General features: G+C 42.3%; 1 protein-coding gene across 3 annotated transcripts in view; it reads right to left on the bottom strand.

The window, feature by feature from the left end:
* Positions 1-5944: 5944 nt before the first annotated feature.
* Positions 5945-24073, bottom strand: part of CTTN (cortactin) — a 35544-nt gene continuing 17415 nt past the window's right edge. For 2 of the 3 annotated variants that reach the window (XM_054025517.1, XM_054025516.1), the window contains 7 exons: positions 21678-21733; positions 20289-20358; positions 13870-14018; positions 10362-10451; positions 9317-9506; positions 8177-8248; positions 5945-7644 (listed from right to left, as the gene is read on the bottom strand). In XM_054025517.1, the coding sequence (XP_053881492.1) occupies positions 7508-7644; positions 8177-8248; positions 9317-9506; positions 10362-10451; positions 13870-14018; positions 20289-20358; positions 21678-21733 (764 nt within the window). In that variant the 3' untranslated portion in view covers positions 5945-7507. Of the gene's footprint in view, positions 7645-8176; positions 8249-9316; positions 9507-10361; positions 10452-13869; positions 14019-20288; positions 20359-21677; positions 21734-23144; positions 23256-24073 lie in introns of all 3 variants that reach the window. The other variant, XM_054025518.1, reaches the window with a different exon arrangement.

Here is a 24073-nt window from a genome sequence, read left to right as displayed (position 1 = left end):
TGCACATAAAAATCTAGAACAATATTCCACAGCTTCAAGGCTTTATATAAAACAAATTGAATGCAAGAGCATCCTTCACCATCCTCTTAAGTCTGCCATCTGGGCAAACTAAAAATAAAGCAGCAGCTTAAGGAGAGGTTTTAGAAAATGCAGTCTATAAATGCATTGATAAAGATTTGCTAGACTCTTAAAACAACTCTGATATATTAACTAACCCTCCTAGCTACACATTGTGGATTGCGTCTTCATCAGTCTCTACGTATATGTGGTTAAAGCATTACCTACAGTCTCTTTTTAAATTAAAAAGACACCCTTGCTAGAGTCTTCACATTGGCCAAGAGCTCTCTCTCTCTCTGAAATATCTGGATAGTTTAATTGCTATCAAACTAGCAGGGAGGGATAGGGCTACTCAGTCCTATTTAGGACATCTTATCTGATGGATGAGAGTGTCAGAGGGCTCCCTGAAGGCATCAAGATTGCCTGCAGTTAAGAGGAGAGAATCCTCAGGCGCAAGGTGCGACAAGCTCTTCAGATCTACGATACACAAAATAACTATTTCTGACAGCTGAGAACACGTAACGTGAAATCTTGTATGCACTGGGTTAACTATTTCATAGCAATATGCAGGGACACCCACCAGTAAGTTAGAATCACATTGCTTCAGCATATTCAGAAAGGACTGGGAAAGAAAATACACAGCACAACAGATGATCACAGCTCCTGCTGTGCAAATGCAAGTGTATTTATCAGGGATGTTTCACATTCTTTGACTATTTCTCCACCTCCCACATAACTGCCCTTCAGATTATGTTCTTCTCATCATTGCTACTAAGTGTTTTACAGACATAGGGAAGGGGAAAGTCTAAATGTTTTATGGAACATTTTTATTACACATTTAATGTTATAAATAAACAGAAATATTGACATTTAAAAGATTTAATAACCAAATGTTTGGATACTGCATACAAATATTTAATGCTACCAGAGCACCTTCTACAGGAGGTAGACATCAATTGAACCTCATAGTATGCCTAAGAATTAAGTATTATTCTATTCATTTTACAGAGTGGGTAATTGGAAACAAAGAGGAATTAAAGGACTTACCCAAAGTCATACAGTGAATCAATGACAGAGCTAGTGTGAGAACCCAATAGTCCTGTTTCCTGCTCCTGTAAGTTACCTGCTAGGGTAACTGTTACACTTGGATAGTTCTTACAAGAGTATTGTTGCAGATTGCTCATGATTGCAAGTACTACTTATGAACAAGAATCAACGATCTTGCTATTCTAAGGCCTGAAAATACCTTGAAGGCAGCAACAACATGGGCACACAGCATCTGTGGGTGCTACCAGAATATAAATATTTAATGGAAAAAAGCACACATTAAAAAAAATAGTACTGCAAAACTTTGCTGCACCATTACATGCATAACAAATATAGATTTCAGAATAGCAGCCGTGTTAGTCTGTATCCGCAAAGAGAAGAACAGGAGTACTTGTGGCACCTTAGAGACTAACAAATTTATTAGAGCATAAGCTTTCGTGGACTACAGCCCACTTCTTCGGATGCATCCGAAGAAGTGGGCTGTAGTCCACGAAAGCTTATGCTCTAATAAATTTGTTAGTCTCTAAGGTGCCACAAGTACTCCTGTTCTTCTCTTTGCGGATACAGACTTCTTCCAAGACACCTCTTATCTTCCTAAGATATGGGCTAGTTAGCAAGACAATGGATTTCTTGTGAATTTGCAGTAGGAAATTCTTATATTTATGTATGAAAAGTGTCGCCTATTCTAAGATATTCGTCTCAGTGGGAAGCTGTTAAATTAACAAATTAGGTATAGTCTCAGCTCCACTATAGAGGGAGTTACATTCTCTAGACCAGGAGACACAGCAGTATTGCAGTACTTATTTTTATAGTCAAATGCCTAAAACTGAGGTTATATACACATCACATATAAAACTATAAGATATAAGTTTCTGCAGAGGACAATTTAATCTTTGCCTTCAGGACTTTTCCCTCCATAGTTGGCCCCTTATCTACTTCCATTTAAAGAGGAAAATTACTTCATGCAAATTACTACCCTTTTTAGAAGTCTTGGAGGATACCAGCCAAGTATGGTAGTTTTAGATGCTATGCCTGTTCCCAAGTCTCCCTGACAGTTTTTAAATTTGAAATTTATATTTTTAGTTTTAAAAAAGTAATTCCTGAGTAGATTGCAAAAAACTTACACAAAAGGGAAAGCCCTAAAACTAACTGACTGCACAGGGAAAGCCCTAAAACTAACCACTCAAAAGTGCTGTCAAATGTATGAAACAAAACAATGAAAATTTAGAGAATATTTTGTCAGTTACAATGATCTTAGGTGTCTTAACATTCAGATTGAAAATACCCAAAATCAAGCTGAGGCATAATTTAAATTGATAGCATCCCTTTAACATAATCTCCCCAATTTCCTGCTAGATGGATCCTTCTTTACCTCCCTTTTAACTAACAATTTGTCACTTCTTAGAGGGCATAAGCCAAACATTTGGCTCTCTTCTTTATGTATTGTTACTTCTGACTTTATCAATTCTACCACTGTTGAGAGTGTCAATCAGTTAGCACCGGGGAGGCAACCTATTGCACACGTGCTGAAGGCGATAGTGAGCTGATTTTCAGTGGCACTCACACTGCCCAGTTCCTGGCCACCAGTCCAGGAGGCTCTGCATTTTAATTTAATTTTAAATGAAGCTTCTTAAACATTTTAAAAAGCTTATTTACTTTACATACAACAATAGTTTGGTTATATATTATAGACTTATAGAAAGAGACCTTCTAAAAACATTAAAATGTATTACTGGCGCGCGAAACCTTAAATTAGAGTGAATAAAAGAAGACTCAGCACACCACTTCTGAAAGGTTGCTGATCCTTGAGTTAGCATGAAAGTCCTCTGCTGGAGGGGTGCCTACCCACACAGCAGCACACAATTACTGCCATCATGCATGAAGGGGCTTTTTGAATGAACACAGACTAAAGTCTGCAGACACTGTTTCTGTTATATACATAACTGGAGCCTACCTGCTCTGGCTCCAGGCCCAACTGCTGTCTCAGTTTCTTCTCTCCTCTCACCTTTAGCACAGTTCAGTTGCTGAGGTAATTTAGCTCTCCAGCCAATTCAGACCCTTCCAGAGTACTAAAGTCCAAACAAACACAATACCAGTCTTCTGTCAGCCTTAAGCTGGACACAGCCATGTTTTCTGAGGGTTTGTCTCCTTTTCTACCCCTGCCCTGCCCTGCCTCTGGGTGCAGCTCTAGCCCCTCCTGGGCTCTGCTCAGTCGCTTTATCCTCCCCTTCTTGGCAGGGGTCATTGCCTCATCTTGCTTGGTAGAACCAACCGCTCATTCCTTTCCTTAATGACTCGGAGTCACTGCACCCCCCCACAGGGTGGCACCCTAAGGGCAACCCACACCCATTCTCATCTATGGCTTCCCAGCCTTGTGAACCCTACACAACTGGGCTTTGTTCCTGTAGCCTTTCCAGGGCCTCTTCCTGTACTCCTAGCTATGCTCCTACACATTATAGAATGCTGACTCACAGGGCTTCTTTGCTTGTAGTCCCTCTGTTTGATTCTTGGCTCTCTGAGAGCCACAGACTGCTCTTGTTTTTCCAAGCAGGCCAGCTCTTAGCCACTGCATTCCCGCCACCCCCAGTGAATTCATTTCCTCCACCTGTGGAGGCAAGCTACTCTGGCACAGGTGCAACTCAGCTCTAACCCCCTTAAAGGGCCAGTCATTCTATTCACTGGTATAAAAATTAACCCTTGACACTGCAAGCCTAGATTTCCAACCATGAATCAGCTGTTATTGAATGTCTGAAGTTAATTGTCATGTTTATTTATTCTTTAATGCTGCTTATGTGTCTGTCCACATTATTTTAAAAGCAAGAGTGTTTAAATTAATGTATCTACTATATGCAGAGGCCCCTATATTAGGCAAGTTCCCAGCTGCAGAGGCCCATTGCCCCCTCCCCTAAATGTGCAACAGAATTTAAGATAAAGGGTTAGGAACTTAATTTTTCTTTGAGTTACAGAAAAACCCTTCAACATATGAACTAAATGTAAAGCAATGCAGTGTTACTTTCCTGCATCTGCAGAGAGTCACAGGCTCTGAGATATGTATTGGCCTCATTCATTTCAAGGGGATGTTAGTGCCAAACCCTAGTAGCACTTAACAAGGATCTCTTTCCAGTTATGATAATTTTTGCAATAACATGCACCTAGCATACTTACTCATTTTCAGGTGATCCAGGTCTGAGTGAAGGGAAGAGCAGTGGGGCACCTAGTTACTAGCTAATGAAAGGTTAGTGAGGTGGGGAACTTGGAATTCAAGCTGCCCCCCAGAATTTTATGTCACCTATGACCCTGTCCACATGAGGGAAGGGGAAAAAATGGAGAACATGTATCCTCTTCCCCGGTACCAGAAGGCTCAGCTACCTCTTTGGACACAAAATCCCAAGCCACCTACCATTTGGACAGCTACTCCCATCCAGCTTCTTCCAAGGTGGTTTCTACAACACAGATATGCAACTTGCTTTAGAATCATAGAATATCAGGGTTGGAAGGGACCTCAAGAGGTCATCTAGTCCAACCCCCTGCTCAAAGCAGGACCAATTCCCAACTAAATCATCCCAGCCAGGGCTCTGTCAACCTGTGCCTTAAAAACCTCCAAGGAAGGAGACTCCACCACCTCCCTAGGTAACGCATTCCAGTGCTTCACCACTCTCCTAGTGAAATAGTGTTTCCTAATATCCAACCTGGACCTCCCCCACTGCAACTTGAGACCATTGCTCCTTGTTCTGTCATCTGCCACCACTGAGAACAGCTGAGCTCCATCCTTTTTGGAACCCCCCTTCAGGTAGTTGAAGGCTGCTATCAAATCCCCCCTCATTCTTCTCTTCTGGAGACTAAACAATCCCAGTTCCCTCAGCCTCTCCTCATAAGTCATGTGCTCCAGACCCCTAATCATTTTTGTTGCCCTCCGCTGGACTCTTTCCAATTTTTCCACATCCTTCTTGTAGTGTGGGGCCCAAAACTGGACACAGTATTCCAGATGAGGCCTCACCAATGTCGAATAAAGGGGAACGATCACGTCCCTCGATCTGCTGGCAATGCCCCTACTTATACAGCCCAAAATGCCATTAGCCTTCTTGGCAACAAGAGCACACAGTTGACTCATATCCAGCTTCTCGTCCACTGTGACCCCTAGGTCCTTTTCTGCAGAACTGCTACCTAGCCATTCTGTCCCTAGGCTGTAGCAGTGCATGGGCTTTGTATCAAAAAAATAGTGGAGAAGCTAATGCTTCAGGACCTTAAATAGCAGGGCTATAAAGTTTTATGACACACACAGCAGCTGGTTTTCTTAGGAGCCAGTTATGTACAGCTTTTTTCTCCCCCCAAAAAACACAGCTAAGAGTCAAATTTTCAAAGACCTCAGTATCCTGTAGCTCCAGTTGCACCTCTCATTCTCTGTGGGAGCTGTGGCATCCTGCATGTGTTTGTTTTGGGCAGGGGGAGTCAGCTCACTTCACTGAGGAGCCTAAATGAGAGCTACACTCTTTTTGAAACTCTGGCCCATAACCCCCCCCCCTTTTAAAAAAAAAAATCTAAATGTTTCCACATAGGGGCAGGAACAGGAGGCTAGCCAGTGGATCTGTGTGTTAGGGAAGTATTCAGAAAATTCAGCAGAGCGCTGCTGGGACACTCATTAAGAAAGGTACCTATCACTGCAATAACTGGGCACTACATAGCAGTGTCCACTGGAAGTACTCATTCATGGTGTTAAGAATCGGATTGATCTGGAAGCAGATATGGTGAAGGTGACGAGATCAGTGAACAATAAGAATCTCTTAACTGAAACCTCAACATTCTTGATACATTAGCTTTAAAATACAAAATATCCCATGAAAATGGTTCAAAAAGTTTATTTGAATATTTAATTTACAAAAAATCATATCTCCTATGTGGTGTTCTATGCAAAATTGGATAAAATAAACTGCGTATAAAACCCAACCCAATCTATTAATGCAATACGACAAAGAAATGAAACCACGGGAGAGAAAAAAAAAGTCATATGACATACATGACATTCATTAAAGATTGTCCCAACCATTCAAGACTTGGTTTCAACAGGATACCTTCTTCCTAGATACACTGTGCCATTTTATACAAAGATTTTCCGTACTCCATTGATCCAAATGTGCCAGTTCCACCCTGCCATTCTCATTTTGATCAGACAGTATACACATTTAACATATGAATTATTAGCTGGAACTTACTCTCTTTGCTAGGGACACTAACTTTTGTGGTGAAGTAAACCAATTTTTAATAGTGATAAGAATTTCAATTTCTATTTTGGCAAAAAACAGGACTAACTCCTTTGTTAAGGAGAAATGTTACTGGCAGTTTCAGCTGAACATATAAAGAGGACAGTTGTCTTTGTGTTGATCAGAAATGGAGACTATTTGGAATGGTTTTATGCTATTTGTATTAACATTTCTTGACTGAAATATGGTTATAACTGTCTTACTGAACTGCAAGCCTGCCTGTTTCATTGTATGAACAAAAATATATTTGTACACACGATGCCATACAGCAACATTGTACTTCCTTTTAATCTTTAAGGCAGAGAGACTGTTACTGTAAGTAGTGGGGTACTGTTTTGGATGCCAGTTTGGGGTTCCTTGAAAAGACCATGCATGTCCTTGGATGAGTCAACACTGAAATTTTGCAAGCACTTCTGTAGCAACTTTAAAAGGGTTTTCTGGGAGGGGGGAGAGAACGAAGCGATTAGCAAGAGCTAGTGCTAAGATGTCCATAGGGGAAAAGACAAAAGCAGTAGCACCAGAAAGTCCATAAGAGAGCCAAGAGACCTCACTTTAAAATGAAATAATGAATAACTGGACTGTTTCCTTCATAATATCAATACATATCTAAATATTGGCCAATATTCAAAGTTAGGTAGTTGTCATTAACTGTAACTCTCAAGTCCTTCTCTTCCCTTATCCATACACTATATATGGAAATACAGGTGTACTCCTACTTATGTGGAAATGCAAATTACCTACATAGCCATGATCTTTAGCTGACAACATTTAGTGGAAGACTAACTAGACTTAATCACTAGGTAATTCTGTTCACTTACAGGTATGAGTGAAACATGCATTCTTATGACAGGCAGCTAATAGTCCTTGAAATGGCATTTAATGACAATCACTAATTTGGCAAAGAATAAGGAAAAACATTTCAAAATGCATAAAAACCATTACCAGGGGCCTTGGTGGGGAACATAAGAGTTACAATATATTAGCGAATTCTGTGGCATAAACATTTTAAAAAGCATCAGCAAAGTATTAAATATAAAAGCAATATGTATATACCCCTCCATCCTCAAAAAAGCATCATGATTTGTAGTGTATTAAATCAGGTTTAATGACTATGGCATTAAGGCATAATCGGTTGACAATATTCTTTATTGCCTCAGCTCAACATAATTGGCTGGGAAGAGCCCATATCTGCCTTTGCACACTCCCCTCCACCAGCCGTCATCAATCATTTCTATGTTCGTGATGATGTCATCTGGATCGAAGGAAATCTCATCATCCCCCGCTGAGAAAAGAGTGGAAGAGGCAATGTGTTTAGTACTCTCACATGAAGTTCTACTGTGGTCAGTTTTTTCCTTGGTAATGGTATTTTTAGTAGCATTAAGTGATTAAAAAGGGAGTTATTCATAGAGTAGCCTTAGTATGTTAGCTACCTTCCTCTCTCCAATGCGCCAAACAAGGATGTTTAAAACAGGATTGAAAATGTGATAATGAAAAGATTCCTCTGAGCAACAGACTCCCTCTTACTTGCTTTATAGTGGCAGCTTTCATCCTAAAAGGAGAACATTCAATTCTTATCCATTACACGTTGGGTATACTGTTAATCTTGTATAGTGACTGCTACCCATCACACCAAGGAAAACTTTCTATAACCATAATATTCATGTTACTCTTCGGGCCTGGCAGTCACTTAATATCTAACTGCTAGAGCTGGGCTTGATGTATTCTGGATGGGGGATATGTATTACGCTAACATTACACTAGACAGAAAGTTATTCATAGGTTACAAAATTAAAGAGAACAAGACCTGCGCTTACCAGCCTGGTAATCGTAAAGGGCAATGGCTGTAATTCCAAGTTCATTTTCATATTCATCATAAGTATTTTCTTCTAAAGAGTGTTAGAAAAGACAGACACATTAGAGGACTAAAACCACACTATATATAGATAGAGCCCTTATTTATGAAAGTGTAATCTGGCACCCTTCTTCCACATCTCCATTGTAATTTGGACACAAATTGAAGTAAGGAAACAAACTAGCCAACTGTGTCAGCGTGCACCCAGAAGAGGCACAATTTTGGAAATATTGGCATAGGTTTTGATTGGTTTCTTTGATATTTTTACAACAAATTAGAAATTGAGATGGATGGGGAGGTTGTTATAGAAAGGTGCATGAGAGGGTAGAAATGAAGACCCATTGCTTTATAGTTCAGGAAAAGGTCTATAAAATGTGAATAGATCCAGGGACACACTTTGAAGAGAAATTTCATTCTTGCATGGCGGCGGGGGGGTGGGGTACAGGCAGCTTTGATTTAGTTTATGAACAAATACTTTTACAAGATGAAAAAAGTATCACACACACACACACACACACACACCCCAAAAAAAAAATGTGACATGAAAAACAGGAACACACCCTTCCAATCTCTACTCCCCCACCAGCAGATTTAGCTTTCTTGGCTGAATGTCCCAAACTGCAAAGGTTAAAAGCTACATCTGTTGCTTAATTCTAAAGGAAATTATTTGTTAGTAGGATTTTCAAGATGGCTGACCAGCACTGGCTAAAATAAGCCTTTATTTGAATTTCACCTCTGTATTTTTTTCCAAAGCCAATTTGTGTTACATGACATAAGTAGAAGCAAGAGGATGGCTCTCTCTAAACTTCAGCTAAAAGCAGTCATTAGTTTGTATTATAGTTAGTTCAACATTAAATCATGAATCTTATTTATTTTCAGCATTGGAAATAAGGCCCAGTGATTCTAAAAGCAGGTCAATGTTCTGCTTTGCCATATTGCCCCTTTAATTTGATATCAGCACATTTAAATTATAAATTAAAATGTTAACAACTTAGATTATATGTTGCTGCCCAAACCTGTGACAGGAACCTATCAGGACAATTATTCACTGAATCACTACCTACCATTTGAAGGTACCAACTCAGAAATAAGAGCACTCTACCTGCTTGATAGAGATCTCCTGCCCCTGCCACTTCATAGACTGTCTCTGGGTCATATTCTGGCTCCTGCTGACTGACTGCTTCTTGGTAGTTTGACTCTTCAGCTTTGTAGCTGGATTCCGGCTCATGTACAGTTGAATATATTGTATTGGAATTCTTGTAGATTGCATCTGACTCATATGAAGCTGCATCCTAGAAAAACAATGGTGAAACTTGTCAGGGTCACATAAGCAACCCCTCAAGCATGACATCAATAGTGCAGAAGAGAAGTTCCTAGGTACTGCATTCAGCACTAGAACTCAAACTAGCGAGAACATTTCCTTTGAAAACGGCAATATTCAATATTATCAGACAACAATATGAACATGTGAAGGAATGTCTTGAGATCACCCTAAGTATGATGATCTGTCCAACGGAACAGAACAGCTATTCTATAGATATCAAGTTAGTCTGCCATCACTATTATGATTCCAGGAACCAGTGACATGATAACTTTAAATCTCTAGATACCACTACAAGTGCATTACAACTAAACAGACATGCGTCTGTAATGTCAACAGGTCCATTGTGTAAATATTGTAATATTGTTAATAAATGATTGTTTATGATACAAGACAAGTCTATTTCTCACAATTAGACACATTTTTGCTTGTTGCATTTATATTTTTCCTATTTACAATGTAAACAATCAAATTTTAATACTAGGAAGAATAAACATCTCTCACTTTATTTCAATTTCACCCTTTAAGGCTGAACTCTAACATTAATTGTTGTAAGAACTCCATTTCCCACATTAACCCCTTATTGAATCTTATTGATACAAGGCTACCTATATATCCCCTTATATTTACAGATCTAGCTATAAAACCCAAACACCAGGACCCATTAAATAGAACTTCCTACAAGAAGAAGGCAGCTTACCACTTTACTGGACATCATTACTTCACAGCAAAGCCACAAAAAATTACCCACAAATATAAAGCCTGTTCACTACTGAAATGTGTTTAGGACAAGCTATTCAAGCTACTAATTGTGATTTGAACTAACCTCATAAACTGGGCTTGAGGGCAGCTTCTCATCAGCAGACTGTGGGGTGGGAGATGGAGGTGGAGTTTGTTTTTTGGCTTTAGCTTGTTCCTTTATCAAAAAGAAAAGTGATTAAATTCAGAATAACTTTGAACAGTGTTTGACTCCTGGATAGTGAACAAGAAGCAGTGTGGGTGCAATGACCAGCATGCTCTTACACTAACTCTAGAAGGCCTGGTGACAAAGGATGGTTTTTTGACTTGGAAACACAGCATCTAACTAATTGGATAATTAAATCTCAAAAAGAACAGGAGTACTTGTGGCACCTTAGAGACTAACAAATTTATTAGAGCATAAGCTTTCGTGGGCTACAACCCACTTCTTCGGATGCATATAGAAGAAGTGGGTTGTAGCCCACGAAAGCTTATGCTCTAATAAATTTGTTAGTCTCTAAGGTGCCACAAGTACTCCTGTTCTTTTTGAGGATACAGACTAACACGGCTGCTACTCTGAAACCTATCATTAAATCTGTGTGTTTTGTTGAGACTGGTCATAAGGCGTGTGAATAAATAGGGTGGATTAGAAGAGAGAGTAATTTATGTATGTTACTTGTAGAATGTAAAGCGAGCACCTGATTCTGCTCTTTGGAATATTTGCATAGCATCTGTAGGTTATCTGTATGCAGTATTTTAAATCCACGAACCGGGCTTCAAATTGTATTTTAATTCAAGTGTAGGGAACTTGATACCACATGTTCAAGTTACAAAACTGACATGTCATTTTTGATGAGAAAAACGTTTAAGCTTTTCCTGGCATGTTAACCAGCTGACAAGGCAACAGGCTTTAATAGCTAGGACAGAATTACATTCGCGACAATGTGTGGCCTGAACTTCCACAAGGTTTCCACATGGTGTAAATAAAAGCAACACTACCACTGCATTCTGCTACACAGCGTGCGACAATTTGGAGCTCCACACAGTCCACTGCATGCTGATTGGACATGAATCAGGGGCAATGTTTCAGCCAAAAGGACGCATGAATCTTTTGGGTTAATTTTGGACTGAGGTAGGATATTAAAACACAGGAAGATTAATATTACCATGATTTTAAAAGGTTATAAAAATTAGGCATTGCCAGCTAGTTAGTATTTGCCTCTTTAGCTGCAATACTCAGGAGTAACTGCTTGTGCCATTTAACAACAGAAATTAACATGTCTGCCTTGTGTTTAATTCTTCTCACTAATGTAACAGACATTTGTAGGAGCATGCAGTACTCTGAGAATAGAAGTATGTGCTCTTTGCAGGGAAACAGCCAATATCTTTTCTTTTTACGGCCCCTCTATGATAAAAACAGAGCATTTTTCATAATTAAAAAAAGGAAGGTTAAAAACAGGGAGATACTGTGTTTTTCAATTCTTTAGAAAAAATTAGGAATATCAAGCCCAAACTTCCCTGTAAGACGTTTCTGTAGAAATCCCAGCCCACAGCTGAAAGGCTTACACAGAAACCTTTGCTCCTCATTGTTTGTGGCTGAGTTAAAGAAGTGTAACCAACATACAAGGACAAGAGTCTTGAACACTGGCCCAGCTTGAAGAACTCAACACACTGGTGCTGTGCTCTTATGAAAATCTGCCCCAGTGTGAACAAGTCTCCTCTTTCTTTCCAGTTGCTCAGGTTTTCGTATCTTGGAGAGTTTTCTCAGGGAGTTCTATAGCAATAGGGAATTCAAGACCTGAAATTTATGATGTATAGATGAACAAGCAGAAAAAAAGTTGAGAAAAGTTAGAGATGTTCTTTATGCTTTAGTAAGAAGCAAAATGGCAGAAAAAATTGTTTTACCATTCACCTTTAAGTTCTGTAATTATTATTTTATATGTAATATTTTGTAGATTTAGATAGACTTCCTGCAGTGTAGCCCAAAAGAGAAGTTTCACAGATACCCAGTCCTACCTCCCATTGACTGTGATTTTGGGTAAGCTATTTAAACTGAGTGCCACGGTTTCCTTACCTCTAAAAATGAGGTGGAGACACTGATATTGATCCACCTTTGAAAAAGGCTTTATGTTCTTTGGATGAAAAGCACTGGAAAAGTGCTACATTATTATACTACATTAAATTGCTACAAGTGTAAAATAAGTGAAATTCTCTGTTTAAAGATAGCATTAGATACTTTCAATCTAAGTTAGCAGCCTCAAATGTTTAAGTACAGTCTGAGTTATGTGTTCTTTAAAATGGCTACATGCTTCTCAGATTGTAGTTTAGATGCCAACAGTAACTGCTTTTCCATATAACATTTAAGATGCTTAAAATATGGTCTTGCCAAACAGCCCAGAGCTGGGTTTCTGCCACCGTAAATTGCTCTACATGAAGTTTGGATTAGAAAGCAACTTCTAGCATTTGAGACTAAATCGTTAGACATTGGCTGATTCAACAGAGCATTTAAAGAACATCATCCCTGAATACCATCCTAACTAGAAGTAAAATGAGCATGAGGGGGAAAACAAAACAAATTGCATGTGACCAACAAAAGCAGTGAGGTAATTAGCTGAAGCAGTCTAGAAGGAGAGATCACCCTCTGACTGGAGACACAGGAGTGGGAGAATTCGCATTCATGCCCTACAAAACCTATACTGCAAAAATCAGTTGTTCAATTGTAAATTAACAAGCCTATCTGCTATTACTGATTTGACTATATGTACACTAGTTGTACGTTTCTTTGCTTAGACACAGCTTGGGTTATGTAATAATCAGTGAATTTATTTTGTGGTATTTTAAATCTCTCTTCACACAGAGAATGTAACACACCGATTTTTAGAGGTTTTAAATCTATGCAGTGCTGGACTGACCACCTTGAAGGCAGATGACCTCAGTCCATGGGAAACTGTGAAAGGTTCCGTCAGCCTAATTTACAATACCCCACAGAGAAGAGATGGTAGTTCTTTCTCTAGACCCAGTCAATCCTTGGTGTCTGTTGAAAATGCTAACAAGGATCGTTATTTGGGTAACATGGCGCCCTGTCCTCTAAGAGAGAAGACTGAAATCACCAACTCGTTTCCCAGGAATTGCAACTACCAACCTTGCCTGGATTTCAGCGAATGACCTAGATGTGAAAGAACTCTTACTGCTAACACTCAAATCATCCAGTCCCATTAATAGGGGAGAGTCATGACTACTCAGTAGAACTTAGTTATTCAAAATTAAAAACCATTCACATTCCCAGCATCACTGTGTTCTATGAAGCAGGTCGAGGTTAAGCAACATTTTCTCCATTTCCTGTTCTGGGATTCCATTAGCTACTCAGAGGTTACTTTTATAGCTCTTGTGGGGGTCCAGCTGTGTGTCTGAAGGTGCAGTTTGGTAGAAAGGGGCCCTGGCCCCCAGGTGAAGTGCTAGCACCAGAATACTTAAATGTCCAAGTCTAGCAAGAGAAAGAAAGAAGTGTGTTTTCTAGAGGATACACCCTTCTCCTCTCCTACCGCACATTCAGAAACCACCAGAGTTTGCCCAGAAGGGCTCTGAATCTTACTGACTTCTAGTTTCCTTCTCGCCTCCTCCTGTTCTCGTTTCTCCTGGGCCATTCTTTGTGCTCTCTCAGCTTCTGCCTTCCTTCTGTCTTCCTGTTCCTTTTCCTTGGCTAGGTTTTCAAAGTTAGCTCGGATGTTGCTTGTTTTATTATTCACTGTAACATTACAAATATTTAAAAAAAAAAATCAAGATCAAAATGAAAAACAGAAAAAAGTGTTCTACTTGCACCGAATCTCTGCAAGGCGCCACACTGGAGTCAGTTTACAGCCAGATTTCATGGGGGGGGGGGGGGGGGGGAAGCCACACACTTTATGAGGGCTCCCCACCCCCACAAGCTCCCTTTGTGCCATCCTCCTCTATTGATGGGAATCCCTGCAAGTCCCCATACCCTTACCTCATGGCAAGGGCTCTGTGTCCCCCATGTTTCACTCCCTCAGACCACTGGATCCCATTCCTCTCTACCCCACCCTGGTAGTGGCTCAGTGTCCTGCCAGGTCATCATTCCCCCCCCTCCAGATTCCCCCACCCACCCACCATACCCCTGTCAGGTCTTCATTTTCCCCCATCTCCATTTCACCCCTTCCAGGTCCCTGTTCACCTCTCCCAGGGCCCCATTTTTCCTTCCCCAACTCCATTTCCTCTGACTCTGGGTCCCCACTTCCATGCCAATTAACCCAATTCATGCTTTCCTCATCACTCCTACTCTCCATCCCATTGTGGGTTCCCGCTCCCCCAAATTGCCAAGTCCGCTCCTCTTCTTGCCTCCAGGTGCCTGCTTTCTCACTGGCCCTTAGTCCTTTCCAGATCACTGCTTCCTCCCCTGGCACCTGATCCACTCCCCTGCTCCCACTGGCAGGGGCGGCTCTAGGCACCAGCAAAGCAAGCAGGTGCTTGGGGCAGCCCATTTACAGGGGCAGCAGCCGGCAGGGATCCAGCCTGGGAGCTGAGAACCAACAGGGGGCCCTGGGAGCTGTAGTTCCTTGGTTAGCTCCCGGCCTATAGAGCCAGCCCTGGAGCAGGGAAAGAACTACATTTTCCAGCATTCCCTTGGCCACTACCAACAGGAAAGAGGGGGAGGGAGTGAGGAAGCTGAGACCTCATGCTGCAGCCTGCTGTGAATGGAGAGCTCACTGCTAGAAGGGGGTGGCACTGTGAATGGGGAACAAGTGTGCCCAAGGAGTAGAAGGCTTTGGCCCAGATATCCCCTTCAGAAGACATCCCCAGACCGGATTAGGGATACTGGTGTGACCTCACCTTGCAGCCCCCAAAGAAAGAATTGGGTGGACTAAATGGACAGTGCCCCTCTCTATCTGAAGCCTAGCAAGGGAGGTACGTGGATCCCACTAGAATTTAAAATGAAAAGTAAGGGAGGGGAGGCTCTACTAGACTGGGCAGCTTTAGATACAGTACCAGGCACGTAGGAGAATTTTCACTTCTGAGCCATGGAAGCAGAAATTGACGTTTCCTTTCCAGATTTAGCTAATATTCAGAAAGGGAATCTAGCACCTGCCTTCCAGATTTGAACACCCTCAAAATTCAGGAGTGCTCAAGCTCAATTTGGGCAGCTGTTACTTCATTTCTCCCAAATCAAATATACTGATCCACTGTAACTTGCTGTAGAGAAAGTAGGATAAAATTGAGCAAGAAATGCTTCCCAGTGGTTATTAGGACTGGAATTGCTATTTTCAACAGCCATTGCTTTTTTTAAGTTTTATTTGTTTAAAAGGAAGACAGTGATATTGCATTGGCAAATTCCCCATAGAAACAAAGAGTGGAACAAAAGAATAATGAAGGCACCTCAACTTTTCCTCGTTTATGGAGGACAGTCTTATAATATGCATCCAGCTATCCTCCAATCACACAAGCTGAAAATTGTTCCACTTTACTGCAGTTCTGTAACCACACGGGAACCAATTCTGTCTGTGTTCTGTGCACATCCAAAATTCCTGCTGAATGACCCACCCTGGGAGTGAGTTACCAGTGAACCAGAGCTGGGGCGGAAGGAGGGTGCGTGTGGGGGGCGAGCGGGGGAGAGCCCAGGGCTGGGGCGGCAGGGGTGTGCAGGTGGAGGGGGCAGAGCCCAGGGCTGGGGCGGCAGGGTGTGTGTGTGTGGGGGGGGGGGAGGGGCACTGGTCGGGGGGAGCCCAGAGCTGGGTCAGCATGGGGTGTGTGCGGGGGGGGGGGGGAGCCCAGGGCTGAGGCGGCAGGGGGGTGCAGGTGGGGGAAGGCCCAGAGCTAGGGCGGCAGGGGGTGCATGTGGGGGGGAGGGGGGGAGAGCCTGGGGCTGGGGCAACAGGGGAGTGTGGGGGGAGCCCAAGGCTGGGGTGGGGGCAGCAAAAAATTTTGTTGCTTGGGGCGGCAAAAAACCTAGAGCCGGCCCTGCCCACCGCTCCCTGCTTCCCTCACCAGTGCAGCCCCATTTCTCTGGATCCTTGTGCTTCCCAAATTCCCATCCCCAAATCCTTCCTGTTAGGCTCTCTGGTTTTCTTATTTCTGTTAGACTCCAGGCTACACTCTCCCCATGCAGCAAGTAGAACTGCTGCCTCTGATACATGTAGGTCAGGGGTGGGCAAACTTTATGGCCCGAGGGCCACATCTGGGTGGGGAAATTATATGCAGGGCCATGAATGTAGGGCTGGGGCAAGAGGTTGGAGTGCGGGGTGCGGGAGGAGATGCGGTGTGCAGGAAGGGACTCAGGGCTGGGGGTTGGGGTGCAGGAGGGGGTGCGTAGTGCAGCATGGGGCTCAGGGCAGGGGGTTGGAGTGAAGGAGGGGTGCAGCAGGGGGCTCAGGGCACGGGGTTGGGGTGCGGGGTGCAGGTAGGGTTCAGGGTGCGGACTCCAGCCCAGCACTGCTTATCTCAAGCAGCTCCGGGGTGGAAGCGGCGCGCAGCAGGGCTAAGGCAGGCTCCCTGCCTGCCCTGGCCCTGTGCCACTCCCAGAAGTGGCTAGCATGTCTGGCTCCTGGGTGTGGGATGGGGCAGACAGCTCCGCCACATGCTGCCCCCGCCTGTGGGTATCACCCCCAAAGCTTCCATTGGCCGCAGTTCCCTGTTCCCGGCCAATGGGAGCTGCGGGGGGGTGGGGGGTGGGTGTGGGTGTGTGCCTGCAGGCAAGGGCAGCGCACAGAGCCCTCTAATCCCTGACTCACCCAGGGGTCGCAGGGATGTGGTTCCAGCCACTTCTAGGACCGACGCCGAGGCAGGGCAGGCAGGGAGCCTGCCTTAGCCCTGCTGTGCCATGGGGCTGGCAATCCCGTGGGCCGGACTGGAAGCCCTGATGGGCTGAATTCGGCCCGTAGGTAGTAGCAGGGGGCACTAAAGATGCCTGGGATGTGGCATTCCAAAGTTATTTCATTACAGACAAACAGACAAATGCCACTGAGTCGAGTGTAGAACCTCATATCTTTTGAGCAATTAATACACATTCACTGTTGTAGCAACATCCTCATGGTATAAATTCAATGAGTTTTTGAGAGCTAAAGTGCAATTCATTCCCTGGGCACCCCAAACATATGCTAACAATGCTAAAAAAAGGCAGATTTCAATAAAGAGACCTGACACAGAAGTATAGTAGCATCAGTATTACAGCTTTTTAACATACGTTTACATCTAAGTATCATTTCTTAAGATTCTTTAAGCTCAGTTACTACAAGCCCTTCTTCTGCAACAACTTGGTGCAGCACCTAGCTTTTTGTCATACTTCAAAGTCTTGACAGACAGGGAGGGAGGAAGAACAGAACAAGGAGTAATGGTCTCAAGTTGAAGTGGGGGAGGTTTAGGGTGGATATTAGGAAAAACTTTTTCACTAGGAGGGTGATGAAGTACTGGAATGGGTTACCTAGGGAGGTGGTGGAATCTCCTTCCTTAGAGGTTTTTAAGGTCAGGCTTGACAAAGCTTTGACTGGGATGATTTAGTTGAGAATTGGTCATGCTTTGAGCAGGGGGTTGGACTAGATGACTTCCTGAGGTCCCTTCCAACCCTGATATTCTATGATGAGAGACAGCCCAGACATGGTATCTCATCAGCTACATTGCCAATACTCTAAATACATCTTAACCACACTCCTCTGCCCCTTCTTCTCCCTCTCCTAACATGTGAAGGAAAAGAAATATCCCGTTCCAAGATTCATTCAAAGCATAAGGCCCAGTCCTGCAAACCTTCTCTGTTGAACTCACTGCATTTAATGGGTGTTCCATGCGCACAACAGGCTTTCAGGATCGGGCCCAGAGACTTCCGAGGATGTTAGCAGGACTCAGGCAGTGCAAAGGCTTTGTTCTGGCCCACTGCACGGGGTGAATTTTGCCTAGTGCAACTGGACCCTTGAGTCACAATGTTCTGTTTGTTCCTTATTTGGAGTGCTGTCAAGGTGGCTGTGCAAACAATTCTGGTGTGAGTATATTTAATTACTCCTGGGGAATTCTGCGCCACTGCGCGTGCTCAGTGTCATGTCCCCCCACAGATTCTCTCTGCTTCCCCACCGAAAAATGGTTTCTGTGGGGAAGCTAAGAGAAGCTGCTCTAGTGCTCATTCACCCCTCCCTGGAAGCGCAGGTGCATCTGTTGGGGGCACTCAGAGCAGCCCGGGGAGAGGTAAGTCACCACAGGGGTGGGGCGGGGGATGTCTGGGGATGCCCTGGCTGCCCAGGGACATTGGTTCTGGCTGGGCTGTGGGAGGAGAGGGACGAGGAGACCAAGTTCCCCCCTGCCTCTCACAGAGCAGCCTGGGCAGGATCAAATCAATACCCAGAAACCTCCCCCGACTGCAGGAAGCTCTGCACTGTGGGGGGGGAGGAGGTTGGGTGCAGGGGTGAGGCTCAGTAGGGTGGGGGTTCAGGGTGCAGGGAGAGGGGTGAGGCTTGGCCGGGGTGGGGGTGGGGCGGGGGAAGGTTGGGTGCTGGCGGGTCCAGATGCATGGGGGTTGGGTGGACAGGGGTAGCGGCTTCCCATACAGTGACCCCTCCCCCACTTCCTCACCCCATTGCTCCTCAGCCTCACCCGAGCCTCACCCCTTGCATCGGGGGCAGTCACGAGCCCCCAAATTCCCCTCCCCCCCGAGCCTCACTCCCTTCATCAGGAGCTCCCCACCCCACTAAGCCCCAACCAGCTGCACCTTGACCCCCACCCCACCAATCCCCGCTCTTCCAGCATCCAGACCTCCCACTGATTCCCTCACACCCAGACCCTGCCCCGCTGTGCCCTAACCACCTTCACCTGGACTCCTCTGCAGAGTTCCATCCCCCCTACACCCAGAACCCTCCCCACCCCAACCAAGCCCCTATGCGTCCATATTCCCCCTGCTCCCCAACCCAGATGTCCCACCAAGCTGTCTGCATCCAGCTTGCGCCACACAGAACCCTGATACTCTTGAGGGAATTCTGCACATTTTATTTGTCAAAAATAACACAATAAAACAACAACATAAATCACATCTTTTCAATTATTTTGGTAATTTATTTCAAAATACCTGTCAGCAAAGAATTGAAAATGGTGTGATTATACTGTGTTATTTTGACAAATAAAATGTGCAGAATTTTGTAGAGTTTTAAAATATCGTGCGCAAAATTGTAAAATTTTTGGCGCAGAATTCCTTCAGGAATAATAGTATTTGTGACACTGAGAACTAAAATTAACTCAACCCAGTGTTTGTAGAAAGCAAATAAGATTGCTAAGTAAAGCCAGTCAATATTTATTCAGGCCAATATTTCTATGCAAGAAAGAAAGAAAGGCTCTCTTAGCCTTCCAGGAGATTTGGAGAGGGGGAGGGAGAAAAGCAATTAGCTAATATGAAATGACATGCAACATCAACACTACTTACCTTTGTAAGGCCTTGTCTAGATGAGAAAGTTGTTCTGGTTTAAGTCAGTTTAGAAACCAAACTTAGCCAACATAACCTATGTTGATATAAATGACTCTCAAACTGAAACAGAGCATCTACACAAGATGTTGCACCGAATTTAATTAAGTCTGTTTCTAAACTAATTTAATTAGTACAATTTTCTCATGTAGACAAAGCCTAAGTTGTTTAGCCCATTCTAGAGAAGCTTAGCACAATCTCAGCCTGAGTGAGAATCAAGGAGATGCTTTTTAGTTTCTTGGTACTGTTTCTTCTCCCTCACAAAGAAACAATGTATTGTTTAAATGCAACATCTAATTTGGACTCAACTGTTACTACTGGGGGGGGGGGAGAGGAGGGAAATGAGTCACCTGTCACTCAGAGAGGAGATTCTACAGTCAGTGAGTAAAATAAGGCATATGTGAGTGCTACTGACCTGCCAAGGTCACAAAAAGGAAGCTTGGATTCTTACTCATTGGTACCAAAGGGGGCGAAGTAACCTTAGGGGTTCCAGATTAAGGTGACCCACCTTCTACAGCCCATGAGAGAAACATAAAAAAAAGGATTCTGTAATCAAGAATGTAATCTTACCAGCTTCTACTGGCTTGGTCTTCTGATAAGTTGATGACAGTTTCTCAATATCTTCAAAAGTCGATGCATTCTATCAGTAATGAGAAAGTATCAAGTACTACACAAAGCAGCACCAGTTCTCTCATTATATGCTCATTCAGTAAATAAGGCAGCACACACCTGCATGATCTTCTGCTGCAACATCCTAAATCAGGACTCCTACCGCCAAGGGCACAGGTTTATTTTATTTTTTTAAAGCCCATTACATTTTTGGGCCTAAAACATGAAAAAGGGAATGAATTCTTTCAATACACCAGACTATTTAGGGTTAACCTTCATTCAGAGACACATGTCACACTAGATTCCTATTAACAATAATTTTATTACTGATTAATCTCATTTATATATTGATGAGTCATAAAAGTAGGAGACAGAAATTTGCTGAATGCTTGTTATTTTGAATACAAAATAACCTTTCAGTCTGTATAACAGAAGGGTTTCTACCAAGATAAAACATCCAGCCTAAAACATAAAAAATAACTAGAAGCAAACCCTAAACAGAGAGGTAATTTTGAGACAGGTTTTTAAATCAAGCAATAAAAATAACTAAATAAATGAAAGAGTTCCCTCAGTTAAAGATTTCCTGATATTTGGAAGCATGGGTAAAATAATACACTGATACAGTAGAAGAGTTTGAAGCTTTGATACTTCTGTAAGTTAACAGATAGGAGTATATAGTGTGGTAAGTGGGGCTGTATACAGACCATCATCCTTTAAACTTGTGAAATAAAGCAGTATTTTTTGAAGTTTACATCACAATTTGTCTTTGATAACAAGATTAAAGTTAGAATTGTGGGTTCTGATGAAATTCTCATGCAGGAGTGTATTAGACAGAGCTACTTTTAGTTTGTGGAATGGGTAAGTGACTATTCAAACAGTTCGGTGTGCTACTTACTGCAGCAGGATGATGAAACATAGCAACATTCCCTTAAATTATAAATGGACAAATGACGCAAACACAGAGGCAACTACTTTTAATTAGTTGAGAGGACATTCACAAGGTGTAAGATGAGGTACGGTCTGGTGGTTAGAAGAGAGGACTGGCCAGCTAGATTTCAGGGTTATATTTCTTAATTCTGCTCCTCTCTGTGTGGGACTTTTGCTATCACTTAAGTTCTGTGTTTTAATTCCCCCCCCCCTGTATATAATGGGGATAATAATCACCTTAGTAAAATGCTTTGAGATCCTCAGATGAAAGGCGCTATATACTATAAAGAATTGGAGAGGAGAATTTCCTAAGCAGGATACAAGTAGAGAGATCAGAGCACTACAGATCCAGCCTCACTAATAATGGTGGAATTTTAAACCAATAGCCAGACTACTGAATTCTTGATAATTTCAAAACCTTACCTTATCCATTCGATCCTTCTGTACCCCATACTTTCCACCAAACCCTTTTGAATAATCTAAAAAACAGGATAAAAAGGTCACAGTAGGCAGGTTTAATCTTTTCCCTTTAAGTTCTGTTAAATGCAAATGGCCATTTCAAAAAAGCTACATGCAGAATTCCAAAGACAGCAGCCAAAGAAAATGCAACTTACTTTTGATGCAAATCGGGATATATATATACACACACATACACATATATCTATCTACAGATGCCTCTTCATATACGAGCAGGCAAGAAAGATGTCGTGAGCTATGTGCATGCTTTTCACATTCTTTCTGTGAAAGTTAAGCTAATGATTGCTATGTTGACAGGAACCAAGCAAAAAATAAGAGATTGCCCCTCATAATGCACCACTTCTAGAGCACAGTCTTTCACAGTACTAATTGTTACTTCCTGTAGTATAGGTCATATTACCCAAGCTACTTTCCTTTGTTCAGAGTAGCGTGCTATCAAGTTTGCAGTAACACTTGTCAGGGCATAAGTGTCACTTAAATACTCTTTATTTGCATGCCATTCATGGAATTGATCAAGTAAAGACACACAGCTGCCAAATTCACGTTTTCCCCTATTTCAGTATTGACCCCAGGTTCATGCAAAATTAAGACAGGTGTTCCATGTATCTGCAATGGGAATATGTCACGTAGTTATCTTATTGCCTTATTTTAATAATGAGCAGTTACCATGTAAATGAAGAGTGCTTGAAGGTCTGTGTCTTGGAAAACTGACTTACAACTTCTTCCTGTGCTCCCATTCCCAAAATGGAATCAGGGACTTTGTGTATTTGAACTCCTAGTAAAGCTATCCTAGACTTCAAATGTTTGGAACTAGATCACGACAGTACGTAACATATTGGCTGCTGTTAGAAATAGTGTCTTTAGTGTGTATTGTCAATCAGAATAAATGCATGGCTTTATTAACCACCTTTATACATTGCAATTATACTATTTTGATTTAGGGTTTCCAAAAAAACTCTACACTATCAGACTTCTCACTTTAAGATGTCATCGGAAAACTAGAACTTGTAGTTCATACCTGAATTATCTCACAATGAATAAAGGCAGCTTTATAACATGATATAATTTACTACTATTTCAACTAAGGCAAAGGTTTACATTTGGACTTTTAAGCTGGTGTGATCTAATGCTGGTGTAGCACCATGAACTAAATATTGGAAATCTGTTTCTATTTTATTAGCTGCAGCATTTGGAATTTTATGAACCCATATCCTTAATATAGGCTTGTTATTAGATCATGTTTAAACAGCTCATTTTAAGGAAATAGCCTGATGTTGATAGAGAACATGGGGATAGAAATTTAAAAGAATGTCTTCTTTAGATTACTTATGGCACACATCAGTCTTTTTACAGGACTATTTAAGTCTGTGTTAGAAGTGGCTGCACTAAGAAAGTTACAACTGGAGACTGTGCCTTGTTGAGACTCATGCTTGGCTAGTTTCTCCTTGTATTCAAACCCCAGAGCAGATGGGTCCTGCCTCTCTGTTTGAACACCGAATTTCCCTCCAAAACCACTCTTATAATCTGAAAAAGCCACATGTAATAAAGGAGGGGAAAAGGAACAGATAAGTTTAGTTAGAAACATTCAAAAGACATAACCATCAGCAGCAATTCTGATGAATCAGGAGTACTTTTAGAAGAATCTGAACACTCATTTTTAAGTGTATATTCAGAATGCCAACAATTCCACTTGGGATTAGGAAGAGGCCAGCTCCACTTAATATTAAACAGGAATATAATAGAGACAATTCCATGTTCTTAGCTATATTTTGCAGCTCTTCCTATACTGCAGACAACACTTCTCTGCCCAACTGTTTATACTGTATACGTACACTCAGATATTAAAATATGTTCATGATCAGATTATGTCTGTATTCATATGTACTCAAAAGATAAATATAATATGAGAGTAGGACAATATTTAGGAGCAAATTAAGTTTATTTCATGGATGCCATCACATTTGTACTTTATAGCCCAGCCTTGAAAGGAATACAGATCAGGAGGAAAAAATCCTAAAGTTACTCCTATTTGGCATTGTCAAAAATAAGGAATATTCCTGCTACTACTCTGAAGAAAAAAAAAAAATATCTGTGTTCAGAACTATGTTCCATTCACTGATAGCTGTTCTGGCACAGCCATTTTGATATAAGGGGCTAAGATGAGGGCACAGATCATCCCTTCTCACAGGAAGCTGCGAAGGGAAAAGACTGAGATCCCCTTTCAGTGTGGGGGCAGCACGGACTGGTCCACTGTGGAAAAGACTATGGCTGCAGACCTCCCCATCTTCATGGAGGCCATGAAAATCTGGGTGAGAAGGAAGAGGTCAGTATTGCTAATGCTG

This window comes from Malaclemys terrapin, chromosome 4 (assembly GCF_027887155.1).
Source record: "Malaclemys terrapin pileata isolate rMalTer1 chromosome 4, rMalTer1.hap1, whole genome shotgun sequence".
NCBI lineage: Eukaryota > Metazoa > Chordata > Testudines > Emydidae > Malaclemys > Malaclemys terrapin.
Note: the sequence above shows the minus strand (reverse complement) of the source record. Positions and strands in the feature narration are given on the sequence as shown.